General features: G+C 38.9%; 1 protein-coding gene and 1 long non-coding RNA gene across 4 annotated transcripts in view; one reads left to right on the top strand and one right to left on the bottom strand.

The window, feature by feature from the left end:
* The window catches only part of LOC117086161, a 43,070-nt gene extending 20,240 nt beyond the window's left edge, over positions 1-22,830 (bottom strand). For all 3 annotated transcript variants that reach the window (XR_004438222.1, XR_004438221.1, XR_004438220.1), the window contains exons 1-2: positions 22,670-22,830; positions 3,621-3,713 (exon numbers count right to left, since the gene is read on the bottom strand). This is a non-coding gene — a long non-coding RNA (uncharacterized LOC117086161). The remainder of the gene's footprint in view (positions 1-3,620; positions 3,714-22,669) is intronic.
* A 74-nt stretch (positions 22,831-22,904) lies between these two features.
* Positions 22,905-25,331, top strand: part of NEIL3 (nei like DNA glycosylase 3) — a 54,422-nt gene continuing 51,995 nt past the window's right edge. Inside the window, exon 1 of the mRNA XM_033215747.1 lies at positions 22,905-23,174. Within this exon, the coding sequence (XP_033071638.1) occupies positions 23,019-23,174 (156 nt within the window). The 5' untranslated portion in view covers positions 22,905-23,018. The remainder of the gene's footprint in view (positions 23,175-25,331) is intronic.

A 25,331-nucleotide genomic window follows, 5' to 3' on the forward strand; every position in this document is an offset into this window, starting at 1 on the left:
GAAGAAATTACAGGGCAATCAAGGCAACACAACGCCTCCGCTGATCAATATAGAAAAGAGCAAATTAAGAGCCTTTTAAAATTGAGGCAGACATTCTGTGAACGCTACAAAATTATCACAAGGCTTAATGCTGAAGAGCCTCAAGTAGCATTTGCAGAGTGTGTGTCTTGAAGTAAATGTCAGTGATCAAATAGATTTGGGAAGCAGTGTTCCATACTTTCCCATTAGAAGTCCACAATGAGCGACAGTGGATGAAGATCCTCAGAAATCCACATAGAGGAAACCACTTTATTTTTTAAAAATTTAACCCAATGCTTCATAAAAATACTCTTTTTACATTTTTTTCAAATATTCTCTGGAACACAATTTGAAAAGTTCATGAGGACAAAGTTTTAAAAATCGATGGGAAGATATCTTTTGGTTTCAAGTTGGAGTCCAGTAGACTTAACCCTACAGTATATTCAATAAATAATGTCTGAACTGGATTAAAGTAACCAGTAATAAAAATCCTGAATTTGACAAGAGACATTTGTTTCCTTAAACTTTAGACATTAAGGTTTAAGTAAAAAATATGTATTTGACATCATTTGATTCTAGTTAGCTAAATATCACCTTTTATTATCAATGTTCTGAAAAATTCATGGTTAGAAAATCTGAATTTTAGAAGAAAAAAATACAGCTGATCAGTTTGATATCTATGACCAAAGTTCCTCTGTAACCTAGTGACACTGTTCTAATAGTAGCAAAAGAAGCGAGGAAGAAAATGTCAGCTTTTTAAAGACCAAAGCTACACATTAAATTGAAAACAAAAAGTAATGTTATTGTATTAGTATTATTTATCAGTGCATATATATGCACATAAACACATATATATACACATACTTATATATATTTATGTATACAAATATCTTGATATTTGCTAGATATTTGCATATACATATAAACACTTGGGATTATTTATTTGATTTATTCTCATCATCAGGAGAGTTTTTGAATGGACATGAAAAGAAAGCTATAGAATGAGAAGTACAAATCTGAAATACTAAATAAAAATGTTAGGAAGTTTAAGATGCATGGATTATGTATGAATCACAGGGTGGGGAAGAATTGATATTTTCAGGCCAAATGCTGATGAAAGGAGTTCTAGTACATAAAATAATTTAAGGCTATATTTATCAAACCTCTTTAATTCATGTGTATAGACATGAATTAAACTCTTCTTAGAGTTGGAGATGAGAAGACCTGAAAAATCCTTTTTCCAAACCTTCTGCTTTCATGAATAATGAACCTGAGACCACAAAACACAGATGGCTTGTCCTTGGGTGAGAATGCATCAATAGCTAAACTAAAGTCAAAACCGTGCTTCCTAATTCTCAATCAGGTTTCTTTATCACCAGATAGATACAAGTTGGTGGATTTTTCAAGCTCAGAACCGCTCTCCTGTCATGCAATACATTGCATGTATTGGCAACCATCTGGGCCCTTTGGTTCACCCCTGTGGGACTGGAGAATAAGGTGAATAGACACAAATGTGTTCATGAGGTTGAGTCTCATTGTCTTCTGCCAGACTCTATGAAACCGTAACATGCTAGATAATAGCTTATAACTAGGGTAAGATCAAATCCTAAGCCTGACACAGACCTCATAGGAAACACTGGAAATTATTACCTCCTTTTTTATTTTATGTGAAACTATATGTAAGATTTGCTAGCATGTTTGCTTTTTTTTTTTTTTTTCTTTGCAGTTGCAAGATTTAATAGAGTGGAAACAGAGCTCCCATACAAAGGGAGGGGACTCAAAGAGGGTAGCCTTTGCCGGATTGAATGCCTGGGTTTATAATCCCATCATTGTCCCTCCCGCTGTGCTCTCAGGCGATAGATGATTGGCTATTTCTTTACCTCCTGTTTTTGCCTAAATAGCATTTTAGTGAGCTCTCTGATTGGTCAGGTGTGAGCTAAGTTGCAAACCCGTGTTTAAAAGTGGATGCGGTCGCCTTCCCAGCTAGGCTTAGGGATTATTTGGCCTAGGAAATCCAGGTTTGTTTCTTAAATGTTTGGCAGAATTAACTGATAAAGCCATTTAAGACTCAAGCTTTGGCCAGGTGCAGTGGCTGACACCGTAATCTCAGCACTTTGGGAAGCTGAGGAGGGAGGACTGCTTGAGCCCCAGAGTTCAAGACCAGCCTGGCAACAGAGTGAGATTTCATCTCTTAAAAAATTTAGCCAGATGCGGTGGCATGCTCTTGTCGTCCCAACTACTTGGGATGTTGGGGTGAAAGGATCACTTTGGCCCAGGAGGTTGAAACTGCAATGAGCTGAGATCATGCTCTTGCACTTCAGCATGAGCAACAAGAGCAAGACTCTATCGCAAAAAAAAAAAAAAAAGACTCAAGTTTTATTTGTGGAAAGACTATAATTATAAATTCAACTGTTATTATGGGGCTATTTAGATTTTCTATTGCATCAGTTTTAATGATTGGTGTTTTTCAAGGAATTCACCTATTTTATCTTAAATTGTCACACATATTGGCACAAAGTTAATAATATTCCACTATTATCCTTTTAATATATATATTATTTGAACAAAAATTCCTATTTTTCAGAAAGTAGTAGTTTTGATTTTCTTTTTAACTTTTTTGAACTTACCAATCTAGCTATAATTTTATCAATTTTATTCATCTTTTCAGAGAACCAACTTTTGGCTCTGTCAATTTTCTCCCTTGTTTGTTTTATATTTCTTTTTTTTTTTTTTTTTTTTGAGACGGAGTCTCGCGCTGTCGCCCAGGCTGGAGTGCAGTGGCCGGATCTCAGCTCACTGCAAGCTCCGCCTCCCGGGTTTACGCCATTCTCCTGCCTCAGCCTCCCGAGTAGCTGGGACTACAGACGTCCGCCACCTCGCCCGGCTAGTTTTTTGTATTTTTTTAGTAGAGACAGGGTTTAACCGTGTTAGCCAGGATGGTCTCGATCTCCTGACCTCGTGATCCGCCCGTCTCGGCCTCCCAAAGTGCTGGGATTACAGGCTTGAGCCACCGCGCCCGGCCTTGTTTTATATTTCTTATTTCCACCCTTATCTTTATTGTTTTTGTGTCTTTTTATATATTTGGGTTTAAATGCTTGCCTTTTTCTACCTGCTTAAGAAAGTAGAAATTTAGAGTGATCTTAAATCATTTTGCTTATTCAATTTTAGAGTTTTCCTTTTAAGTACTGCTTTAGCAATATCCCTCAAATTTTCATAGGCTGTATTCTTGTTTTAATTTCACTCAAATTAAGTTTTTATTTAACTGTAATTGTTTTCTTTGACCCATCTGATATTTAAAAGGCAGTTTTTTTCTAATGTTTTGGCTTTTCTAAATACCTTATGTTATTGATTTCTAATTTAAGTCTGTTATCAGTTAACATAGTTTATAATATGAAGACTTTTATATGTTTCATTTTCCAACATATGGTTTATCCTGGAAGTTGCATAATATGCCTTCATAAGAGGTGTTCATATGTCCATTGGAATGGTCTATATCTGTCATTAGTTCCACCAGCTTTTACTTTAGGTATTTTTGTATCAACATAGTATGTCTTTAGGTTTAACTCTCAGGGCAGCCATATGAAGAGTGACGTCGTACTTACTTTTGATTTCTTACCCAGTGTTGCCAGTCTAACACACCTTCTTAGCCTTTCTGCATATATGAATAATTAGGGTTTTGTTCTTGTTCTGAAGCACTGTGAAAGAATAAACTCTTCATCAACACGCTCTCAGGATGTCATTATTTCCTCAAAAATAAACTGTGCACTAAAGCTATTTTGCACAAAATCTACTTCTAATTAAGCAAGATAAGGAGAGAAGGTATTGTGTAAGAAATAACTAACAATCAAGATGTCACAGGCATCTGCCAAAAATCAGAATGGTTGCTGGTAAATATCTTGTAATAGTAGTGGAACATGCTGATTGGCCACTCAATGCCCATTCCCTCCTTTGTGTTTACTAAAAGAATCCTATTTCTGTTTTTATTAAAAGGACCCTCATTTTATTTGTATTAGCAATGCAACAAAACCAAAACAAAACCCACACCTATCTCTCCAGCTCTGTTTCAGCAAAGGTTTGGTTAATGAAATTAGCTGAATTCTGCCAGGAATTCCTCTGCCGTTTTGTCTGCCTGACATGGGCACCTGCCCTTCCACCTCATAACTTTCTGATTCTCCCTGCCTGGAATAGAGAAAGGAGGTTACTGACGGAGAATAACACCTTACAACCATGAAGTCATCATGAAGAGGAAGGAGCAAAAGGCGAATTAAGTCCAGGATATTGATGACCTCATGAAGCCACTATACCAATCTCACTGACCTATATCCAGACTTTGTATGTGAGAAAAGGAAACCCCTACACGGTTAAGCCAACAAAGTTGTGTTTATTTTACAGTCAGTGGAACATAATCTCTAATACCAAAAAAGAAAGGAAATTCGTGAGTCTATCAAAAGCCAAATTCAAACTTCTGCCTGAGTTACATTTTTCCATTTCCCCTCTTCTAGAATAGTTTCTCTGAAGAATACACTTTAAAGGTTACTTTTTTTTTTTTTTTTTTTTTGAGACAGAGTCTCGCTCTGTCGCCCAGGCTGGAGTGCAGTGGCGCCATCTCGGCTCACTGCAAGCTCCACCTCCCGGGTTCACGCCATTCTCCTGCCTCAGCCTCCCACGTAGCTGGGACCACAGGCGCCCACCACCGCACCCGGCTAATTTTTTGTATTTTTAGTAGAGATGGGGTTTCACCGTGTTAGCTGGGATGGTCTTGATCTCCTGGCCTTGTGATCCACCCTCCTGAGCCTCCCAAAGTGCTGGGACTACAGGCGTGAGCCACGCCCCTGGCCAAAGGTTACTATTTTATCCTGCAAAGAATTCAGTGCGAACTTTCCCCCATTATGGAGCAGATGATTTCTGGTTACCAAAACCAGAAATCCTCTGAGTAGTGTTTCCCTTTCTTTGAAATACCACTACTGTTTCTAAAATGAGACATTAAGTCCAGGCCATCCTGAAGAACATTGTTGACTGCCCTTTTGTAAAACAACTCAACTTCTTACAGAGTTTGAAAGACATTCCCAAGGTGAAATTTCTACAAAATTATTTCCATATCTGGAATCTCTGCAAACATGTTTCTGTAACTGCCTTGGCCTTTTCTGTCTGAGCTGAAGTTATGCTTAACCCTTTTCTTAAGAAGAGTTTTAAATTTGCAGTGCTAATCCCTTTCACATTAGCACGCAACCTCAGAATCAAGTTCTAACACGCATGTGCTGAGGAATTAATCAAAACCTTTTATAATCAAGCTGTCACATAATGTCTACTGATGCAAACTTCCACATGTAAGATAGACAGTAATTCCAGCCGGCATTTAGGATATGGCTCTGGATGCCCTAGTGCAGCGTTAATAAATGAAAAGAATGGGCTGTTTCTCAGCTTTGCTAATCTAAATTAGAATAATTTGTAAAGGTGAGTGCTTACCCCTGAGAGACTATAAAACATGTCCGTGTACATGCGTGCGCGCATGCACACACACACACACACACACACACACCTACCTCCCTTAGCATCTTCCAGTTGCTTCATGAATGAAACCAGTGGAACAGAAAAAAAAAAAAAAAAAAAAAAACTAGGTGTCGGTATTTAGCAAGTAAGCAAAAAGTCTTGAATTTTAAATGCTGCATAGGTTTAGATCTGATAAACCTTTCAAGTCTAATAGATAAAAAAAATCAAAATAGAACCTATTGTGGCTTAATCAGTAGTTCAAATTCATTACAGGCCAATAGTAATTAGATCAAAAAATGCCAAGGAATCTTTGTTGAGGCTTAATGGTTAAACTAGGAACCCCGTCTGCATAAGATGAACAATTTCTAAATATCGTTTTTGTCTTTAAAAAATAAATGGGATCCAAAACATCTACAAATTGTATACATCTGAGTTTTTCTGTTGATTTTGGTGGTTGACTAAAACTTTGGGCAAGAAGTGAGTGATCTTTCATTTGGCTGCTGAAACTGACTTTCTGTTCCACAGGAATATAAATCCATTTTGCTGCATTATAATTACTGTGTTCTCATTAGGACATTATACAATAGACTGGATTCAGTCACCTCCTGAAAGTTGTACTTGTGCTGTTACATAGGTAGGGATAAATATACATATAGCTGACAAGTTATCTCCCAAGTGTGTAAATATGATTGAGAAGGCTAGAGTGTGCCCAACTGTCTTAAACAAGCTCACGATATTTATATCTGACCTTTAGTTAATGATATAACCTGCTTCTATATGGTCTGTCAAGCTCAGGATTGAGTATTTTGCTTAAACTTTGCACACCTTTGATTGCTTCATGCTAGCAAAGTCCATCTGTTGCTGTCATTGCACAGCTATCAATTTCAGTGTTACCTTGCTTCAAATCATGCCTTAAAACAATGAAGTCGACTTGGAATGTCCACAGAGTAGATAATGTGGCATAAAGACACTATTCAAGCATTTCTGTTTTTTAAAACTCCAGGTCCATTCTTAGGCACGAGACTTTTTCTGTTCCTGCTTCTGCTTTGTAGCAGTCAGGGCTTATCTTAGTTTCTGCTCTACCTCTCAGCTGCCACCTCCTTCTGTGTCCCTTGCTTCCATTTCTCCAAATGGCTTGCTGCCCCTAAAAACAGGGATGCAGCTTGTTTATTCTTAAGAGTTTTCCAGCTATTCATGATTTGAACTGGCGATCACTAAAAATAGCAACAATGAATTCACATGTAAAATTATTTCAAAACTCTTGGTCTTGGGTCTAAAATAATAGTCTCTGGCTGAGATGAAATCTAGTAATATTTCTGTTCTCAGGTTTTGTTTCTTGAGAGGAATTCCTTACTAAACACTTCCTCCACATTCAGACTCCATCAATGAAGATAATAGTGGCCCCTTTGCCTCAAGTAGAAATTCTGATTGTTAAATAATAATTACGCCAGGCACAGTGGCTCATAATCCCAGCACTTTGAGAGGCTGAGACAGGATTGCTTGAGCCCAGCAGTTTGAGATCAGCCTCAGCAACATAGTGAGACCCGTTCCACAATTTTTTTTTTAATTAGCCAGGCATTGTGGCATGTAGCATCAGCTACTCAGGAGGCTGATCGTAGTTCAACGCAGCTTCAAACTCTCTGGCTCAAGCAATCCTCCCACCTCAGGATTGAGGTGAGGTGAGCCTGAGAGTTTGAGGCTGTACTGAACTACGATTGTGTCACAGCACTCCAGCCTGGGTGAAAGAGCAAGGCCCTGTCTCAAAATAAAAATAAAAACAATTTTTTTAATTTCTTAAAATTTTTTTGAAAAGAGCGATTAGCTTGGTATTTCTTCTCCCTGGAACAAATGCAGCCCTCATTAGAAATCTAATTTTTACAGTAATCGCCTTCTGGAACCTCATCCTTTTTTGTCTTTCAATTTACCCATCAAAACATAGCTTATGTTGACATAGTTACTTTGATTTTTTGCATTAATGATCTGACAGGAATTTGGGGGGAAACTGACTTCCAAAATGGTTGGCAACCAAAACAACATCAAATGAGTCAAACATACAAAAGTGCCAATGTTCTTAATCCCCTCCAAAACAGCCAAATACGATGAATTTCAAAATTCTGCTATGAAGCTTTAAAGTTCACTATCTTATGATGAATTACAGAAAATATTTAACTGACTAAATCAGTTAATTAGTCACTATAATTGTTTACTATAAGTGGTACTAAGTGACTTAGGATGGGTCCCCTAGGTAGCCTCGGGATGGGGATGGTCACCAGAGAGACGAAGGTGAGGGTTAGAGGGTTAGAACCTTTGGCCTCGTCCACTGACCTCTAGAAAAGGGCATGGAAATGAGATTAGGATCCATAAAAACTCTTGAACAACAGAGATTTGATGAGCTTCTGGATTGGTGAACACATCCAGACGCTGAAGGAGTGGTGAATGCCACAGCTTTGGTATCCCTCCTTTTCACCCTTGCTAATTAAATACCTAATACTTAGTTGAAGTAGGGCCTTTTAACGTTTGATAAATGAAATTTTAAAAAGCAGGTAATCTACATCTTAAAAAAGCTCTTCCAGAAACAGAAAAGAAGCCTGGAGCGCTGGCTCCTGCCTGTAACCCCAGCACTTTGGGAGACCAAGATGGACAGATCACCTGATGTCGGGAGTTTGGACCAGCCTGTCCAACATGGTGAAACCCATCTCTACTAAAAATACCAAAAATTAGCTGGGCGTGGTGGCAGGTGCCTGTAATCCCAGCTACTCAGGAGGCTGAGGCAGGAGAATCACTTGAACCTGGAAGGCGGAGGTTGCAGTGAACTGAGATCGCATCATTGCACTCCAGCCTGGATAACAAGAGTGAAACTTCGTCTCAAAAAAAAAAAAAGAAAGAAAAGAAAGAGATTGTACATGTCACTTTATATCACTAGTACCCTGATATTAAAATTGGATAAGGACAATATAAAAGAAAAAGAAAAATAATTCACTTCTGAACAGATGGAAAAATACTAAATAAAATATTAGCCACATAAATTCAAAATGTATTAAGAATAATATAGTGTGAATAGATAAGGCTTATTCTAGGAATACTAGAAACGTTTACTGATCAAAGCTCTATCAATGTAATTCATTACAGTAGAAGACTAAAGGAGAACAATTTATTATCTCAATAGATGTAGATAAAGCATTTAACATAATTTTACACTTATTTAATACAAAACAAAAGAAAAACTAGGAAAACTGGAAGCAAATGAGCTGTCCTTTACTTGTCTTATGATCCGTTTCTATCCACAGGATACTTCTGGCACTAAATGTGTGGGGTTTGTTTCTCACATCAACCAATTGTGTGATTCTCCAGATACCAACTGGGAGTTCAACAATTTAATTCAACTTTGACACTAACCACCTAGAGTTAGAGCAGATTCCACAGTTTAAGGGCTCAGTCCCTCAAGACTGCCCCAACTCCAGATGCCAGTTGCAAGTCCCAGTCCTCCTGTACTTTCTGATGGCTATACATTAAGAACTCCCCGCCGGGCGCGGTGGCTCAAGCCTGTAATCCCAGCACTTTGGGAGGCCGAGACGGGCGGATCACGAGGTCAGGAGATCGAGACCATCCTGGCTAACACGGTGAGACCCCGTCTCTACTAAAAAATACAAAAAACTAGCCGGTCGAGGTGGCGGGGGCCTGTAGTCCCAGCTACTCGGGAGGCTGAGGCAGGAGAATGGCGTAAACCCCGGAGGCGGAGCTTGTAGTGAGCTGAGATCTGGTCACGGCACTCCAGCCTGGGCCACAGAGTGAGACTCCGTCTCAAAAAAAGAAAGAATTCCCGTGACCTCCTCCGAATGCTTGATAATTTTCTAGAAAGGCTCACAGAACTCAGGAAGGCAGATAACTCACATTTACTGGTTTATTATAAAGGGCACAACTCAGAGTAAGGTATTGGGGGAGGGGTGCAGAGAGGCTCCACAGAGTCTCCTCACACCACTCCCTCAGGGCCTGGATGGGTTCACCAATCCAGAAGCTCAGCAAATCTCTGTTGTTCAAGAGTTTTCATGGAGCCTAATCTCATTTCCATGCCCCTTTCCAGAGGCCAGTGGGTAAGGTCAAAAGTTCTAACCCTCTAACCCTCACCTTAGTCTTTCTGGTGACCAGCCCCATCCCGAGGCTACCTAGGGGACCCATCCTAAGTCACTTAGAACCACTTATAGTAAACAAAAAGTATTTAACTTTTTAAGAAAAAGAAAACAAGATTGTGCTTACTGAAGAAATTTTTAACTCAACAAGACAAAGATATCATATATCTCAACTACTGTTCAAGGTACTACTGAAGGCCCTGGCCAACACAATAAGACAAAGAAAATAATTACTGACCTTAAGAATTGGATGGCCGGGCACTGTAGCTCATGCCTGTAATCCCAGCACTCTGGAAGCCTGAAGCAGGTGGAACACCTGAGGTCAGGAGTTCAAGACCAGCTAGGCCAACATGGTGAAACCCTGTCTCTACTAAAAATACAAAAATTAGCTGGGCGTAGTGGTGCACACCTGTAATTCCAGCTACTAGGGAGGCTGAGGCAGGAGAATCACTTGAACTTGGGAGAAGGAGGTTGCAGTGAGCTGAGATGACGCCATTGCACTCCAGCCTGGGTGACAAAGTGAGACCCTGTTTCAAAAAAAAAGGAATTGGAAAGGAAAAGATGTGACTGCCATTGTTTGTAGATGCTAAGATGATCTCTACACAGAAAATCCAAGAGAAAAGCCAAATTAGTGTATCTAATAAAAGAGTTAAGTAAAATTTCTAGATACAAGATAAACTTCAAAAATTATTAGTGTTTTTCCATACCACTAGTCTCAAAATATTAGTTCCTCTAAAAATTAATAAATAAAACTGTTAGGCTTGGCGTGGTGGCTCATATCTATAACTCTAGTGCTTTGTGAGACCGAGGCAGGAAGATCACTAGAGGCCAGGAGTTTGAGACCAGCCTGGGCAACATCACAAGATCCTGTTTCTACAAAAATAATAATAATAATAATAATAATAATAATAATAAATAAAATAAAAATACAACTTTGAAAAATATATAATCCTTATTTTTAAAAAGCAAGACAGGTTGGGTGTGGTGGCTCATGCTTGTAATCCCAGCACCTTGGGAAGCCGAGTCGGGTGGATCACTTGAAGTCAGGAGTTTGCGACCAGCCTAGCCAACATGGTAAAACTCTGTCTCTACAAAAATACAAAAATTAGCAGGATATGGTGGCGAGTGCCTGTAATCCCAGCTATTCTAAGGCTCAGGAAGGAGAATCACTTGAATCTGGGAGGCAGAGGTTGCAGTGAGCTGAGATCGCACCACTGCACTTCAGCCTGGGCGACAGAGTAAGACTCTATCTCGAAAAAAATAAATAAATTAAAAAGCAAGCCAACTCATTTTATGAGCCTATTATGACCCTGATATTTATTTATTTATTAGCTACAATTATCTACTTCGCATGCAATATAATGTAGAGGCTAAGTGTGAAACTACCTTTGCAAGAATTATAACAGTGAGAAAAATCTAACCTAACTGACTCCATCTTGCTTCTAACCTCACAAGCTAATTGCTCTCACTCATTTCTGGGTGTAGGCCAAGGTAAGTATGGAAGAAATTTAGTTTTCAGTTCAACTTTGAAGCAAGGATGATAATATTCCCTCCCAAAACTGACCCCCTCTGGGGACAGAAATTGCCTTTGGAAGAACACTGAAAGCCTACAGGGTTAGGGTTATGGGAGGGGCCAGAATTCTGCAAAGATGTGGACATATTTAAATAAAAAGTAGTCATTGCTCCCTAGCTTGCTTTTCTATAATTCCTTACTGCTCAGGAGTCATGTAGCCAGATGTCACTAAGTTTGTAACTTCTCTTGTTGCTCCTATAGATAACATTACTATTGATTGGTTTTTGAGATATTTTTCAGACTTTACATTCGGGCAGACCAACTGATGCCACCTGGACCTGTGATTCATACCCAGAAACTGACTCAGCACAAGAAGACAATTTGGATGCTCTGATGGTTTCATCCCCAACCAATCAGCAGCACCCGTTCCCTAGCCCCTTGCCTACCAAATTATCCTTAAAAATCCTAGGCTCCAAGCTGTTGGTGAGGCAAATATGAAAAACATCTCCCATCCTTCTGCTCAACTGCCTTGCAATAATTAAACTCTTTCTCTGCTGCAACACTGCTGTCTCAATACATTGGCTTTAGCTGTGCAATGGGCAAGAAGAAACCACTGGGGGTGTCATAAGAACAAGATTGCCCAGACTCAAATCTTGGTTGTGTCATTATCTGTATGAATTTAGGCAGTTACATATCCATTCTCTGCCTCAGCTTTCTCATCTGTAAAATGAGAACAATAATAATACTTATCACTTGGGATGCTGCAAGGATTAAGTGAATCATACTTGAAAAGCACTTAAATATTCATAGTACAAAGTCAGTGCCTCATAAATATTATATATTATTATAAGTATAGAGCTAACTTATTAATCCATTAGGAACTACTTGCCTTAAAATTAAAATATTTTTAAAAAGAAAAAAAAAAATTTTAATATATAGAAATGCTAATATGTGTCTCTTCCCCAATTGCATGTACACCTTTCACATTGCAATCAAGTGCCTTACACAATTTAAAACATTAAAAATACAATAGAAAATAATATGGCACTCAATATATCAATCTATGAAATAACTAGGAATTAAGCCAATAAAGCACACCACCCTCATGGAGAAACTTATAAAATTAATAAACTTAATCCAATGAGACCTTAATAAAAGACACATTAACATTGTGAAGCTATTAATTTTTTCTTAAACTTATCTATAAATTTAATGTATTTATAATTAAAATCTCAGAAACATTTCAGGAGGAATATGAAACTGATTCTAAATATAACCTGGACATTTAAACAGTCATGGAAAGCTAATATAATTTTGAAAAGAAAGACTAAAAGTGGGAACTCATTTTCTAAGATATGAAGACATATTATAATACCACTGTTATAAAAATAGTATTGAACTGGAGCAAGAACAGATAGACCAATGAAACTGAAGAGGAAGAACAAACAGACATATATAACTGTGAATTCTGCATATAACGATGGCACCATACATAAAAAACCTAAATATAAACATAAAAGTTTTAATCAAAGTTTTTTAGGTTTTCTGCATAAGAAACCATCCCAAAGTCTCAGTGGCGTTCAAAAATAAACATTTTTTTTTGAGGTGGAGTCTCTTGTATGTATGTATGTATGTATGTATTTATTTTTTGAGTCAGAGTCTCAAGTCTCACTCTGTTGCCCAGGCTGCAGTGCGGTGGCTCAGTCTCGGCTCACTGCAACTTATGCCTCCTGAGTTCAAGTGATTCTCCTGCCTCAGCCTCCTGAGTAGCTGGGATTACAGGCACCCGCCACCATGCCCAGTTAATTTTTATATTTTTAGTACAGTGTTTAACCAAGTTAGCCAGGCTGGTCTCAAACTCCTGAACTCTGGTGATCCACCACCTGGGCTTCCCAAAGTGCTGGGATTACAGGCGTGAGTCACCATGCCTGGCCTAAAAATAAACATTTTATTTCTCACTCACAAATTTATGATCAGATAAGAGAACTCACATTCAATTGACTAAGGTAGTCAAATGGCCTGACAACAGTGTGGTGAAGTCTTATCCTCTAGAGAAAGACACATCAGTGATAGCGTTAATAAAACTGCTGTAAGGAAGCAAGTGAATGCGGGAAACAATCATCAATTTAGCATAATGAAACTATAAAGTGTATTAAAACAGTGTGTATGAGGACATTTTTATGACATTGGTACTACCTTGGATTTGGGGGGAAAGAACAAATCATAGTATAAAATGTTGATAAAAGTAAATCAAAAGTAAAAATTTATGTTCAGGATAAAAAAAATAGCTGATATATGATAGGGGGGAAAATAAATTAGCATTATACAAGAGATTATTTTCTAGAGTACGACAAAAACTCATATGATTCAGTAGCTTATATACTTGAAGAGAGCCGGAATTATTATTCCTATTAATTTCTATATTGATCACTATTGTAGCTCCAGTGCTAAGATAAGTGCCTGGCAATATTGTTACTCCTCACTGTTAAACCTCCTTACTGTGTATCCTGTTTCAGGATTTGCTTCTGATCTATTCCTCTCTAAACCAGATATATTAGTTTCCTATCGCTGATGGAATAAATTATCACAAATTCAGTGGGTTACAACACCACAAATTTTTTCTCTTACTGTCCTGGAGGTCAAAAGCTCCACATCAGCCTCACTGGCCTGGAGTCAAAGAATCAGTAAGGCTGGTTACCCCTGGAGGCAATGAGGGAGAATCGGTTTCCTTGCCCTTTCTGGCTGGCTGAGGTCACTGGTGTTCCTTGGATGGTGACTTCTTCATCCTTCTTCAAAGGCATCAGCATAGCATCACCACCTTCCTTCACTAACTCTGCTTCTGTTTTCACATCAGCTTTTCTGTCTTTGACCCTCCTGTCTGCCTTTTATAAGGACCCTTGTGATTACACTGAACCCACCAGGACAATGGAGGATAATCCTCCATCTCAAAATCTGCAATTTAATCACATATGCAGAGTCCTTGTGTCACGTGAGGAAACATATTTAGAAATTAGCACTTGAACACTTTTTGGAGGCCCCTATTCTGTCAACCACCCCAGAGGTTCTCAATCTTGGCACAATTGACATGTTTGCCTGGATAATTCCTTGTGACGGTGGCTTGTCCTCTGCATTGTAAGATATTTAGCAGCATCCCTGCCATGTGCTCCTTAGACACATCAGTAGCACATCCCCATCCCCTAGTTGTGACCAAATGTCACCGGAGGGGCAATATTGCTCCTGGCTGAGACCCCTTACTTTACCCTGTTCTAGTGATCTTTTAAAAAAGCAAATCCAATCATGTCACCTTCCTGCATAGAATTATTTGTTTGTTGCCTATTATTTTCAAAACAATATTCACATTTCTTAATATATCATATTAGATTACTCACAGTTGGGCTTTGCTCATTTCTCCTGGTTCTTTCTCTGTCTTGCTGATTTTCCGGCTGCCCTCTCTTTCCATCCTCTTGTCCCTCCGTATGTTCTTGCAGTTCCCCTGAATATGAGGTTCCCTCACATCTCCTGGCTCTGTAAATATCTTTTCCTCCATCCACCTTCTGTTCTTCATCTGATGAACTTGTACTCACTTCTCTTTAGGAGCCAGCTTAGATGTCTGAGAATCTAGGTTACTTTGTCATGTACGCTCTGAGCACGTTACCTCAATTAGAGAGCTAGTGTTTATTTCCTCCTTTCCTGGCACTAGGCTGTGAGTTGTTTAGATCTCTGACCATTATCTGTTTTTAAGGGTTTAACCCTCTTTCTGGAACATATTAGTTGTACACTAATCGTTTTTGGAATGATGGAGTAAATGGTGGATTTCATGCCTCAACTTGAATACACTCTCTGGTGGCTGAAACTGAGGAAGAATGTTGCTCCAAAATATGAACGGGTGATAACTTGCTTTTCTATTTTAAGATAGAAAATAAATTAATTCTCCCATTCTCTTGCATGGAGAGAACCCCTCAAAAAGAAATTATTTTGTATTTTGTCACTATTTAGTTATTATTTTTTCCAAACTCAGAAGCTATTTTTCTTAATATGTTTGAATTTTTAAAAATTGGAAAAAACATGTCTTCCACCAAGAATTTGGCAAAAGAAAGCTAGAATTAAACACTGCAATCATAGATTTCACAACACTATGAAAAGGCTAGGTATGTCAGAGCAGTTTCCTGTATCAGGAGGGCATGGTTGATTTTGCAATTTAGAGTTTTACTTTGCAAGCAGAAAACTGTCACCTGGGCACTTCCGGCCTTCACTATGTAACAAAAACACTGATTTGCAAAGTCCCAACATTTGGTGTATGCTCCAAAGAATAAAAGTGTCAAAGTGGTTTCCCTTGCTGTGCATTTTATTATTCTTCTGATAGTTGAATGTTAAAGTTTCTCTTAAATGTTTAGAAACTGGAGACTCTAGTAAATACCACTGAAAACACCTGCATAAAATGCTTGCTAATGACGTTTCCTCACTTCAAAGCTCAAATTAAGAGGGTGCTGAGAAAGGATGGATGCTATCTCTGTACCTTTTAAATATATTCAGGTAATTTATGTAAAATGCCAAAATTAAAGACATTTCCCCCATGTTATACTTTTATCACTCCAGCTAAAAATCTGCCCACAGACACTGTAAGAAGGGTATAAACAAAGTTTTGTTGCCTGAAATATGTCAAAACATAATATGCTAAAAGAAGACTTTTAGATTGTCGTTAGTTCCCATATAAGGCTGACTAAAATGTTTTCTTTTCTTTTAAACCACCTTTTTTTTTTAGGCTGTTGCTAAACATATTTGGTTGAGAGCCAGTGTCACATAATTGATGTTGCTGAAAATATTTGGCTAAGACTACAGCTTGCCTGGTAGAATCCTAACTCTGTAACCTTGAGAAAGTGGCTCCACCGCTCCATGACTCAGATCTTTCATTTGTAAAATTAGGATAGCAATAATAGTTCCAACCTCAGAAGGTTACTGTAAGGACTAAGAGTCAATATTTGGGCCACGTTCCATGGCTTATGGCTATAATCCCAGGACTTTGGCAGACCAAGGTGCGAGGATTACTTGAGGTCAGGAGTTCTAGACCAGCCTGGGCAATATAGCAAGACCCTATCTCTAAAAAAATATGTATTTTTCAAATTAGCAAGGCATGGTGGTGAGTGCCTGTAGTCCCAGCAGCTCAGGAAACTGAGGTAGGAGGATCACTGGAGACCAAGAGTTCAAGGCTGCAGTGAAATATGATTGCATCACTGCACTTCAGCCTAAGTGGCAAAGTGAGATCCTGTCTCTAAAAAAATAAAAATAGATTAAAAATAGTCAATATTTGCAAAACACTCCGAACCTTTCCTGGTACATGAAAGCACTAAGTAAGCCTCTGGGATTATTATTAGAGAAAACAGAGGAATTTTGTACTAAGGACTCTTCAAAGTACTAAGAACTCAGCATTGTGCAGGAAACTCTACCCACTTACTATGAGCAACTGTGAGATCCATCTATTCCTTAATAAGAATAAGCAGATAAGGAGCCCAGACCACAGTTCTTCATAGCCTAAAATGCAGCCCAAGATTCTGGTTAGTAAATGTATTAAATACTTCCACACTAAATCTGGGTTTCAAATTCAGTAAGAAGTTTTGTGAATTTGTGGGTTTGGGATCCCTACACTTGTTGAAAAATTTCATTGGCTGCGTATTATCCCAGGAAAATGAGTTCTACTTTCCTTGATTTGTGTTCTTGACAACATAGTTCCTAGAAATTTTTTCAATGTCATCTACCATTACTTACCTACCTGACACTTCTGCTTTAATCATTGTGCCCAAATTACATCACATATTTTTCCACATTCCACTTGCTTAGAATTTCCTTGACTTTTCTACTTCCCTAGGGTCCCCACTTCTGATGGGAACCCTCTTAGCTTCCATCTCTTCTCTGATCATATTTGTTAGATTACATTGCTTCTGAGCGATCAGTTCCTTCGATGAATTCTCCTAGTATCTGCATCATTTTTTGCACATAGTATGAAATTCTTTTCCTTTCGTGACATTTTTGAATGTCTGTATCTCTAACTATGTTGTAATTTCTTTGTGTATAAAGACTTCTCTATGTCATATTGTACCCCAGGGCCTGGCTCTGTGCCCCAGACTGAGCACGCATGAAGTATTTTTTTTATTAATAAAATCATTGCAAGTAAAATTTACATTTATTTTTAGCTCCCATCCATCTCCTTTTGGCAAATTGTTACCCCTTTCAACACTTTTTCCACTAGTATTATGTATTTATGGGCTGTATATTGCTTATTTGAGGTCTTGAAGAAAGCTATCTTTCCCAATGTTTTGGAAATTTTTACTTCATCAACACTTACCTGTGTTGTTAGTGAAAAAAGTACTGATCCAGGAGCAAAAAAATGTAGGTTATCTTAATAATGACTAACCTGAAATGAAACTGTTTCTTCATCTGTAAAATACTAAAGCTAATATCTTCCCTGACTACTATACAGGGTTATTGTGAAGACAAATACATACAAAATACAGTCATGTGTTGTGTGACAATATTTTGATAAACAATGGGCCACATATCCTACAGTGGTCCCGTAAGACTGTAATGCAGCTATTGCCTAGTGATGTCATCATAGCTATCCTAACATCACAGTGCAATGCATTACTCATGTTTGTGGTGATGCTGGTGTGAACAAATCTACTGCACTGCTGTCATGTAAACAATTATGTACAATACATAATATTTGATAATGATAATAATTGACTATGTTGCTGCTTTTTATATATACTATACTGTGCATTTTATCATTATTTTAGAATTTACCCCTTGTACTTATTTTAAAAAAAGGTTAACCATGAAACAGTCTCAGGCAAGCCCTTCAGGAGGTATTCCAGAAGGCATTGCTATAAGAGATGACAGCTCCATGCGTGTTATTGTCCCTGAAGACTTTGCAGTGGGACAAGATGTGGAGGTGGAAGACAGTGATATTGATGATCCTGATCCCATGTAGGCCTAGGCTAATGTGTGTGTTTGTGTCTTCATTTCTTCAAAAAGCTTACAGGTAAAAAAAAAAAATTAAATACAATAAAACTTATAGAATAAGGATATAAAGAAAATAGTTTTGTACAGCTGTACAATGTGTTTATGTTTTAAGTTGAGTGCTATTACAAAAGAGTCAAAAAGTTTAAAAAGTTTACAAAGTAAAGAAGTTACAGTAAGCTAAGGTTAATTTATTACTGAAGAAAGAAAAATACTTTTTATAAATGCAATGTAGCCTAAGTGTACTGTGTTTATAAAGTCTACAGTTGTATATAGCAGTATCCTAGGCCTTCCCATTCATCCACCACTCACTCACTGACTCACCCAGAGCAACTTCCAGTCCTCTAAGCTCCATTCATAAAAAGTGTCCTATGGAGGTGTACCGTTTTTAAATCTTTTATACTGTATTTTTACTGTACCTTTTCTATGTTTAGATATGTTGAGAAACACAAATACCATGGTGCTATAATTGCTTACAGTATTCAGCACAGTAACATACTGTAAAGGTTTGTAGCTCAGGAGCAATAGACTATACCACGTAGTCTAGCTGTGCAGTAGGCTGTCCCCTCTGTGTTTGTAAAAGTGCATTCCATGATGTTCACACAATGTCAAAACTGCCTAATGACAAATTTCTCAGAATGCATCCCATCATTGAGTGACAAATGACTGTAATGTACACAAATGACTGCACATACGGTTGGTCTTATTTCCTCGGGAATACATCAAGATTACTGGCTTGTTGCTCTAATAAAGAAAGGGTGTCACAGAGTAACTTAATGTATTACTAATTTTCCATAACATTTAGTTTAAAAGAGACCTTTGAAAACATCAAATCTATATTCAAAAGAATGACAATAAAGGCCTCTGGGAACAGATGGTCCAATTTTTCAACCTTAAGTTAATAATAATAATTCAATTAAACAAATATTTGTTGAATATCTATTATATGCAAAAAAAGCATCCTGGCTGCTTTGGGAAGTGTAAAGATGAGCATCTCTCCTGTCTTTAAGGAATAAGAGTCTAGTTTAGAAGGAGACCAAAATGTACAAAATGTACACAAATTACTTTACCACAAGGTAACTTTGGTAAGTTCTTTGGAAGAACTAACTTCAGAAGATATGAGGCTAATGCTGACTGTATCAATAAGGTTTTTTAGAGGATATCCATAAAACTGGGGCTTAAAAGTTGGAAAAACTTAGCTAGGCGTGGTGGTCCCAGCACTTTGGGAGGCTAAAGCAGGAGGATCATGAGATTAAGAGATTGAGACCATCCTAGCCAATATAGTGAAACTCTGATTCTACTAAAAATACAAAAATTTGTTGGTTGTGTTGGTGCATGCCTATAGTCCCAGCTACTTGGGAGGCTGAGGCAGGAGAATAGCTTGAACCCGGGAGGTGGAGGTTGCAGTGAGTCGAGATCGTGCTACTGCACTCCAGCCTGGGTGACAGAGTGAGACTCCATCTCAAAGGAAAAAAAAAAAAAAGTTGGAGAACTTCAACAAACTGGGAAAAAGAGGAGGTACTAAAAAGGCGAGAATAGGCCAGGGACGGTGGCTCATGCCTGTAATCCCAGCACTTTGGGAGGCCGAGGTGGGCGGATCACCTGAGGTCAGAAGTTTGAGACCAGTCTGGCCAATATGGCAAAACCCCATCTCTACTAAAAATACAAAAATCACCTGGACATGGTGGTGAGTGCCTGTAGTCCCAGTTACTCGGGAGGCTGAGGTGCGAGGATTGCTTGAACCGGGAAGGCAGGGGTTGCAGTGAGCTGAGATCACACCACTACACTTGAGCCTGGGAGACAGAGCTAGACCCTGTCTCAGCAAACAAAAACAAAAACAAAAACAAAACAAAACAAACACAAAAAAAACAGTGAGAATAATAGCATGAGCCAAAAAAAAATGTACAAAGTATATTCTGGGAATGGTAGGTACAATTTATCTTATTTTTGTAGAGTATTTCATAGTTTTCAAAGTGCTTTCACATAAGCTATGTTGTGTGTGGAAATTAGAGCAATCATATGCAGGTGTATAGAAGAAGTATTATTTATTGTTCATATGAAGAAAGTGAGTTTTGGGAAACATGAATGACATATATATAGTTATCAAAGAGCACAATTTAATAAATTTAGCAAATTTGTTAAAATTAGTAAATTGTACTTAAGAAATTGTGAAGGTTCCTCTGGTAAGAGTGCACAAGAGAAACTGCAAGGAGGATGGCAGTTAGCAGGATGATGCCATAGTCCAGCTGAAACGTAGCAAGGGTCTGCACCAGGGTAGGCTTGCTTGCAATGATGTGAGGAGTCTTTTTACATACACTGTAGATACACAGCGTATGCAAGTTTGCTTTCGATCGGATGTAAGAAGCGAGAGCAGAGATATACCAAAGGACTCAGAGGCTAGTCACATATAAACAAAATCTGGCCCGGGTGCAGGGGCTTATGCCTGTAATCCCAGCACTTTGGGAGGCTGAGGTGGGTGGATCTCTTGAGGTCAGGAGTTCAAGATCAGTCTGGCCAACATGGTGAAACTCTGTTTCTACTAAAAATACAAAAATTAGCCAGGTGTGGCAGTAGGTGCCTGTAATCCCAGCTACTTGGGAGACTGAGGCAAGAGAATCGCTTGAACCCGGGAGGTGGAAGTTGCAGTGAGCCAAGGTCATGCCACCGCACTCCAGCCAACAAAACAAAAAAAAACAAAACAAAATCTGACTCGGCCTTTCAGTCACACCAGTGAAATCTCTTAATACCTTCAGTGTCAGTCCCCAACTCTTACTAATTAAAGATAGTATTTGACCCAAATGTGCACAGTGCCCAACACCTTAAAGAGAAATGAGATGAATCAGATAAATGAACAGGTTGATATTTTTTAAATTTGTCCACAAACTCTTTGATATCCCTCCTTTCAAATCACAGCTAAATTCCCTTCCCCTTGTGTATGAACTGTATTTAATGACTGGCTTCTAATGAATGGAATAAGGAGTAAGTTACCATAATAAACTAGGTAATAAAGGGTGACTAAGTAATAAAGGGCATTGCAACTTTCTCCTTGACTTCTCTCTTGGATCACACACTCAGCTGACATTTCGTTAGAAGAGCCAAGCAGCACTGTAGAGAGACATATGAGGTGAGAAACTGAGGCCTTCTGCCAACAGCCATGAAAGCCACTGATCTCAGAAGTGGATCTTTCAGCTACAAAAAGCCTTTAGGGCACTTTAGCCCTGGCTAATATTTTAACTGTAACCTCTTGAGAAATACTGAGCCAGGATGACCCTGGCTAGTTAGACTATTGCCAAATTCCTGACCCACAGAAATTTTGAAATAACAAATGGAATAATTTATGAGGTAACAATAAATAACTAATACAACTCTGAAAGAGGAAAAGGTATATAGGACTTTTCTCCATCAAAGGACAGAGATCATTGAATTGAACAAGGGAGTAAAGTACAGATAGTCCTGAAATTGATCCAGCCAACTTTTGACCACTAATCTCTCCCTGCAGAGAGAAAGATTTAATACTTTTCAAAATTTCAAAGTCAAGTTTTCAGTATATTCAAATTTAAGTCTCTAGTATACAGATGCTCCTCAACTTATGATGGGGTTATGTCCTGATAAATCCGTTGTAAACTGAAAATATAGTAAGTAAGTCGTAAATGCCTTTAATACACCTAACCTACCAAACATCATAGCTTCACGAGGCCCTCCTTATATGTGCTCAGAACACTTACATTAGCCTACAGTTGGGAAAAATCACCTAACACAAAGCATATTTTATAACAAAGTGTCAAATAGTTTATTGACTACTGTACTGAAAATTAGCAACAGAATGGCTGTATGAGTACTCAAAGTACAGTTTCTACTGAGTGTGTGTCACTTTTGCACCATCATACAGTCAAAACACTGTTACGCTGAGTCATCCTAAGTCAGCAACCAGTTGTGTATATGCTCTTCTGGTTTAACTGCAGTGCGGTGCTATGCTTATGAAATCACTTAGAAATTGGCATTCTGTTTTAATGCGTTGTATTTCAGTTTTCAAAAAAGAACACACTTTATAATTTATAAAACAATCTGGAGTCATAAACTTCATAGATTTATATGTATGTATGCATCTTTGGTTAGGGTTGTGGATAAATTTGAAAAGTTACACATTACCCTCAAATTTATATGAAGCTCTATCTTTAACAAAGCAATTTCAAATAGCTTTCATCTTGGGGCGTCGCCTAACAAAACGGATGCATGGACTTGGGTGGGGCTCACTTAACTAATAACGGAGTTTTTAAATATAGACACTAGAATATATTCTGCTGTTTGTTCCAAAATCCCTCCTCTTCGTTTCTCTCATCCCACCCACGTCCAAATATAGCATACCAAAAACAGGGCCAAAAACAAGATTGTCTGTGACATATCTGTCCTGTCCCAGACAAGTACAGATTAAGAGGACCAGATCAGAAAATGTGTGTATACTAAGTAGCTCAAAGACAAGGGCAAAACTTTAACGCACAGAAAATACCTTCAGAACTTTCCAAGTTCCAATTTCCTCTGCTTTTACAGGTCAGCCTAGTTAGTTGTCCTCCACGCTCCACGCCCCACGCCCCACGCCTCACGCGCGTTTGCGTTTTCTCAATAAACCAATAGCAAGACCTACGGCGGGGGTGAGCCACAGCGCATGCGCCGTAGGGAGCGACCCTAACAGCTTAGACGCTGCTTGGGCGGGGCCTAGGCCGGGCCTGGGCGGGGCCAGGCGCGCGCGAGGTTTGAATTTCCTCTGCGAGCAGTCAGTGCCCGCGCAGAGGTTGAGTTGCATAGCAGTATTCTCACCAGGGCCTGCGACCAGTGGGCTACGGGTGCCGGCCACAGAGATGGTGGAAGGACCAGGCTGTACTCTGAATGGAGAGAAGATTCGCGCGCGGGTGCTCCCGGGCCAGGCGGTGACCGGCGTGCGGGGAAGCGCTCTGCGGAGCCTGCAGGGCCGCGCCTTGCCGCCCGCAGCCTCCACCGCTGTGGTCTCCCCGCAGGTGAGCTACTCCTGTAACCGGCCATGCAGTCAGCACGGGGAAGTGGAATAAAGACTCCATCAGGGTTCCAAGGTTTAAAATGTCATCTCTTTGCTCTGGCGCAGATTTCGTTTCCCGAAGTTTTTCGTCAATTTACTGGAGGGAGAAGTCCGTCCTAGGGCGCCTGCGCAGGAGAGGAGGGCTAGCGCTCTGGGCCGAAGCTGCCTGAGCAAGATGCCCTAGGGGAATCCGGTGAAGGTGTTTTATCCGAGTCACCTTACTTCTTTATGATACCCACATGGTTCCCCATGTCTACAGCTGCATTTTTTTACTGTTGATATTACCAAATCTCTGCTACCTCTGATACGTTTTTTCGTCCCATTTTAAGCTTTTAGCATAAATTTCTAGTTTCTTGCTTGCCTAATATTCTGCAATTGGCAAATATATCACAACTAGTATATAATTCTAAAACTACACGTAGAAAATGTAGCACTAACTTCTCACTCAACTTCATATTGCCATCTAATTAAGGGGCAATGAAACCCAGTTCTGGTTCCCTTAAGTGAATTTATTTCTTTTTAAAGTAAACCAGCACAGCTTCTTGCCACTCAGGCATTCATTGCAGACGATGTGGTATTCATTTGGACAGAACTTGTACTAAAAATATTTTGATTAAGGCATCATGTTTTAAAAGTCCTTTAGATGTGTGGATGGTTGTATTTCATGGATACATGCAATATTGCACTGTATTTCAATTTCTTCTGCAAAGCTTCCTCATAGCCTTTGGTCCTAGAAGAAAAAGTTGCCTGCTATGAAATTAGCATATGCTTACAACTTGAAAGAAATGAGGTTCTAAGTCTAAGAAAATATATTTTCAAACTTGGGAAAAAAGAATAAATTTTACATCTCCTTCCAGTTGCCCTTTTGTTTATTTTAACTTGATATGCCAGTAAGTACTCTGTACCTATTTTTTTATTATTGTTACAGTGTTTCTAAAATCGTTTCAGGGTACCAAAGATGGATTTTGTATGGTTTCTTAAGAATATTAATATTTATGAAAATTACTCATTCAACAAAATTTGAGTACTCAAGGCACCTGGGGAGCAAAAACAATACTTCTTCTTTTAGAGCCTGTACTCTAGTTGGGAAGATACAAAGACATTCATTAAATAATCGCCTAAAGAAATATAAATTAAGTTCTGTGAAGGAGAGATACATGGTTCTTTAAGGGCTTGTAGGAGGATCAGGAAAGGCTTCCCCAGGGAAGCAGCAAAGCTGAGGTGTGGGCCGGGTGCAGTGACTCACTCCTGTAATCCCAGCACTTTGGGAGGCTGAGGTGGGCAGATCACCTGAGGCTGGGAGTTCCAGACCCGCCTGACCAATATGGAGAAACTCCATGTCTACAAAAATAAAAACTTAGCCAGGCATGGTTATGCGTGCGTGTAATCCCAGCTACTCGGGAGGCTGAGGCAGAAGAATCGCTTGAACCCAGGAGGTGGAGGTTGCAGTGCACTGAGATCGCATTATTGCACTCCAGCCTGGGCAACAAGAGCGAAACTCTGTCTCAAAAAAAAATAAAAAAAAAAAAAAAAGCTGAGATATGCAGGGCGAGTAGCAGCTATACAGCTCAGGGACTGGAAAAGGAAAAAGAAAAGACTGAAAGAAAGCCAGAGTAGACACTGCCCTCTCATTTAGGAGACAGCTGCAGAAATCCAGGTGACAAATTTGGGGTCAAGTGCTGGTGGTGGAGATGAAGACAAGAGAATCACTATTTTAGAAGTAAAGATGAGAGGGCTAAGCAGTGGATATGACATGAATATGCTTAGAGATATCATCATTTACATGATTCAACCACAGTGTATTTTGTGTTAGATTTTATGCTAGCTCCTGTGGATAAGAAGATGAGCAGGATATGCTTTCTGCTGTGAGAGTCCAACCTAATGTTTTAAATAAATATCACCTCATTGGTATTTAGGAAAAATAGCTTAAACATTTCCTTTTAAGTTTTGTTGTGATTATCTCTGATGGTAAGTCATGAGATGCTCTTATATTTCATTCAGTCATGAAAAAGGATAACCCTATGATAAAGGATTAACCTGGTTCTACAGATGAGGCATGAGTCTCAGAGTGAGTTTAAATCAGTTTGCTCAAGATCACATGGCTAGTAAGAGGCTACAC

The sequence above is a fragment of the Trachypithecus francoisi genome, unplaced genomic scaffold (genome assembly GCF_009764315.1).
Source record: "Trachypithecus francoisi isolate TF-2019V2 unplaced genomic scaffold, Tfra_2.0 Lachesis_group1, whole genome shotgun sequence".
NCBI classification, from domain to species: Eukaryota; Metazoa; Chordata; class Mammalia; order Primates; family Cercopithecidae; genus Trachypithecus; species Trachypithecus francoisi.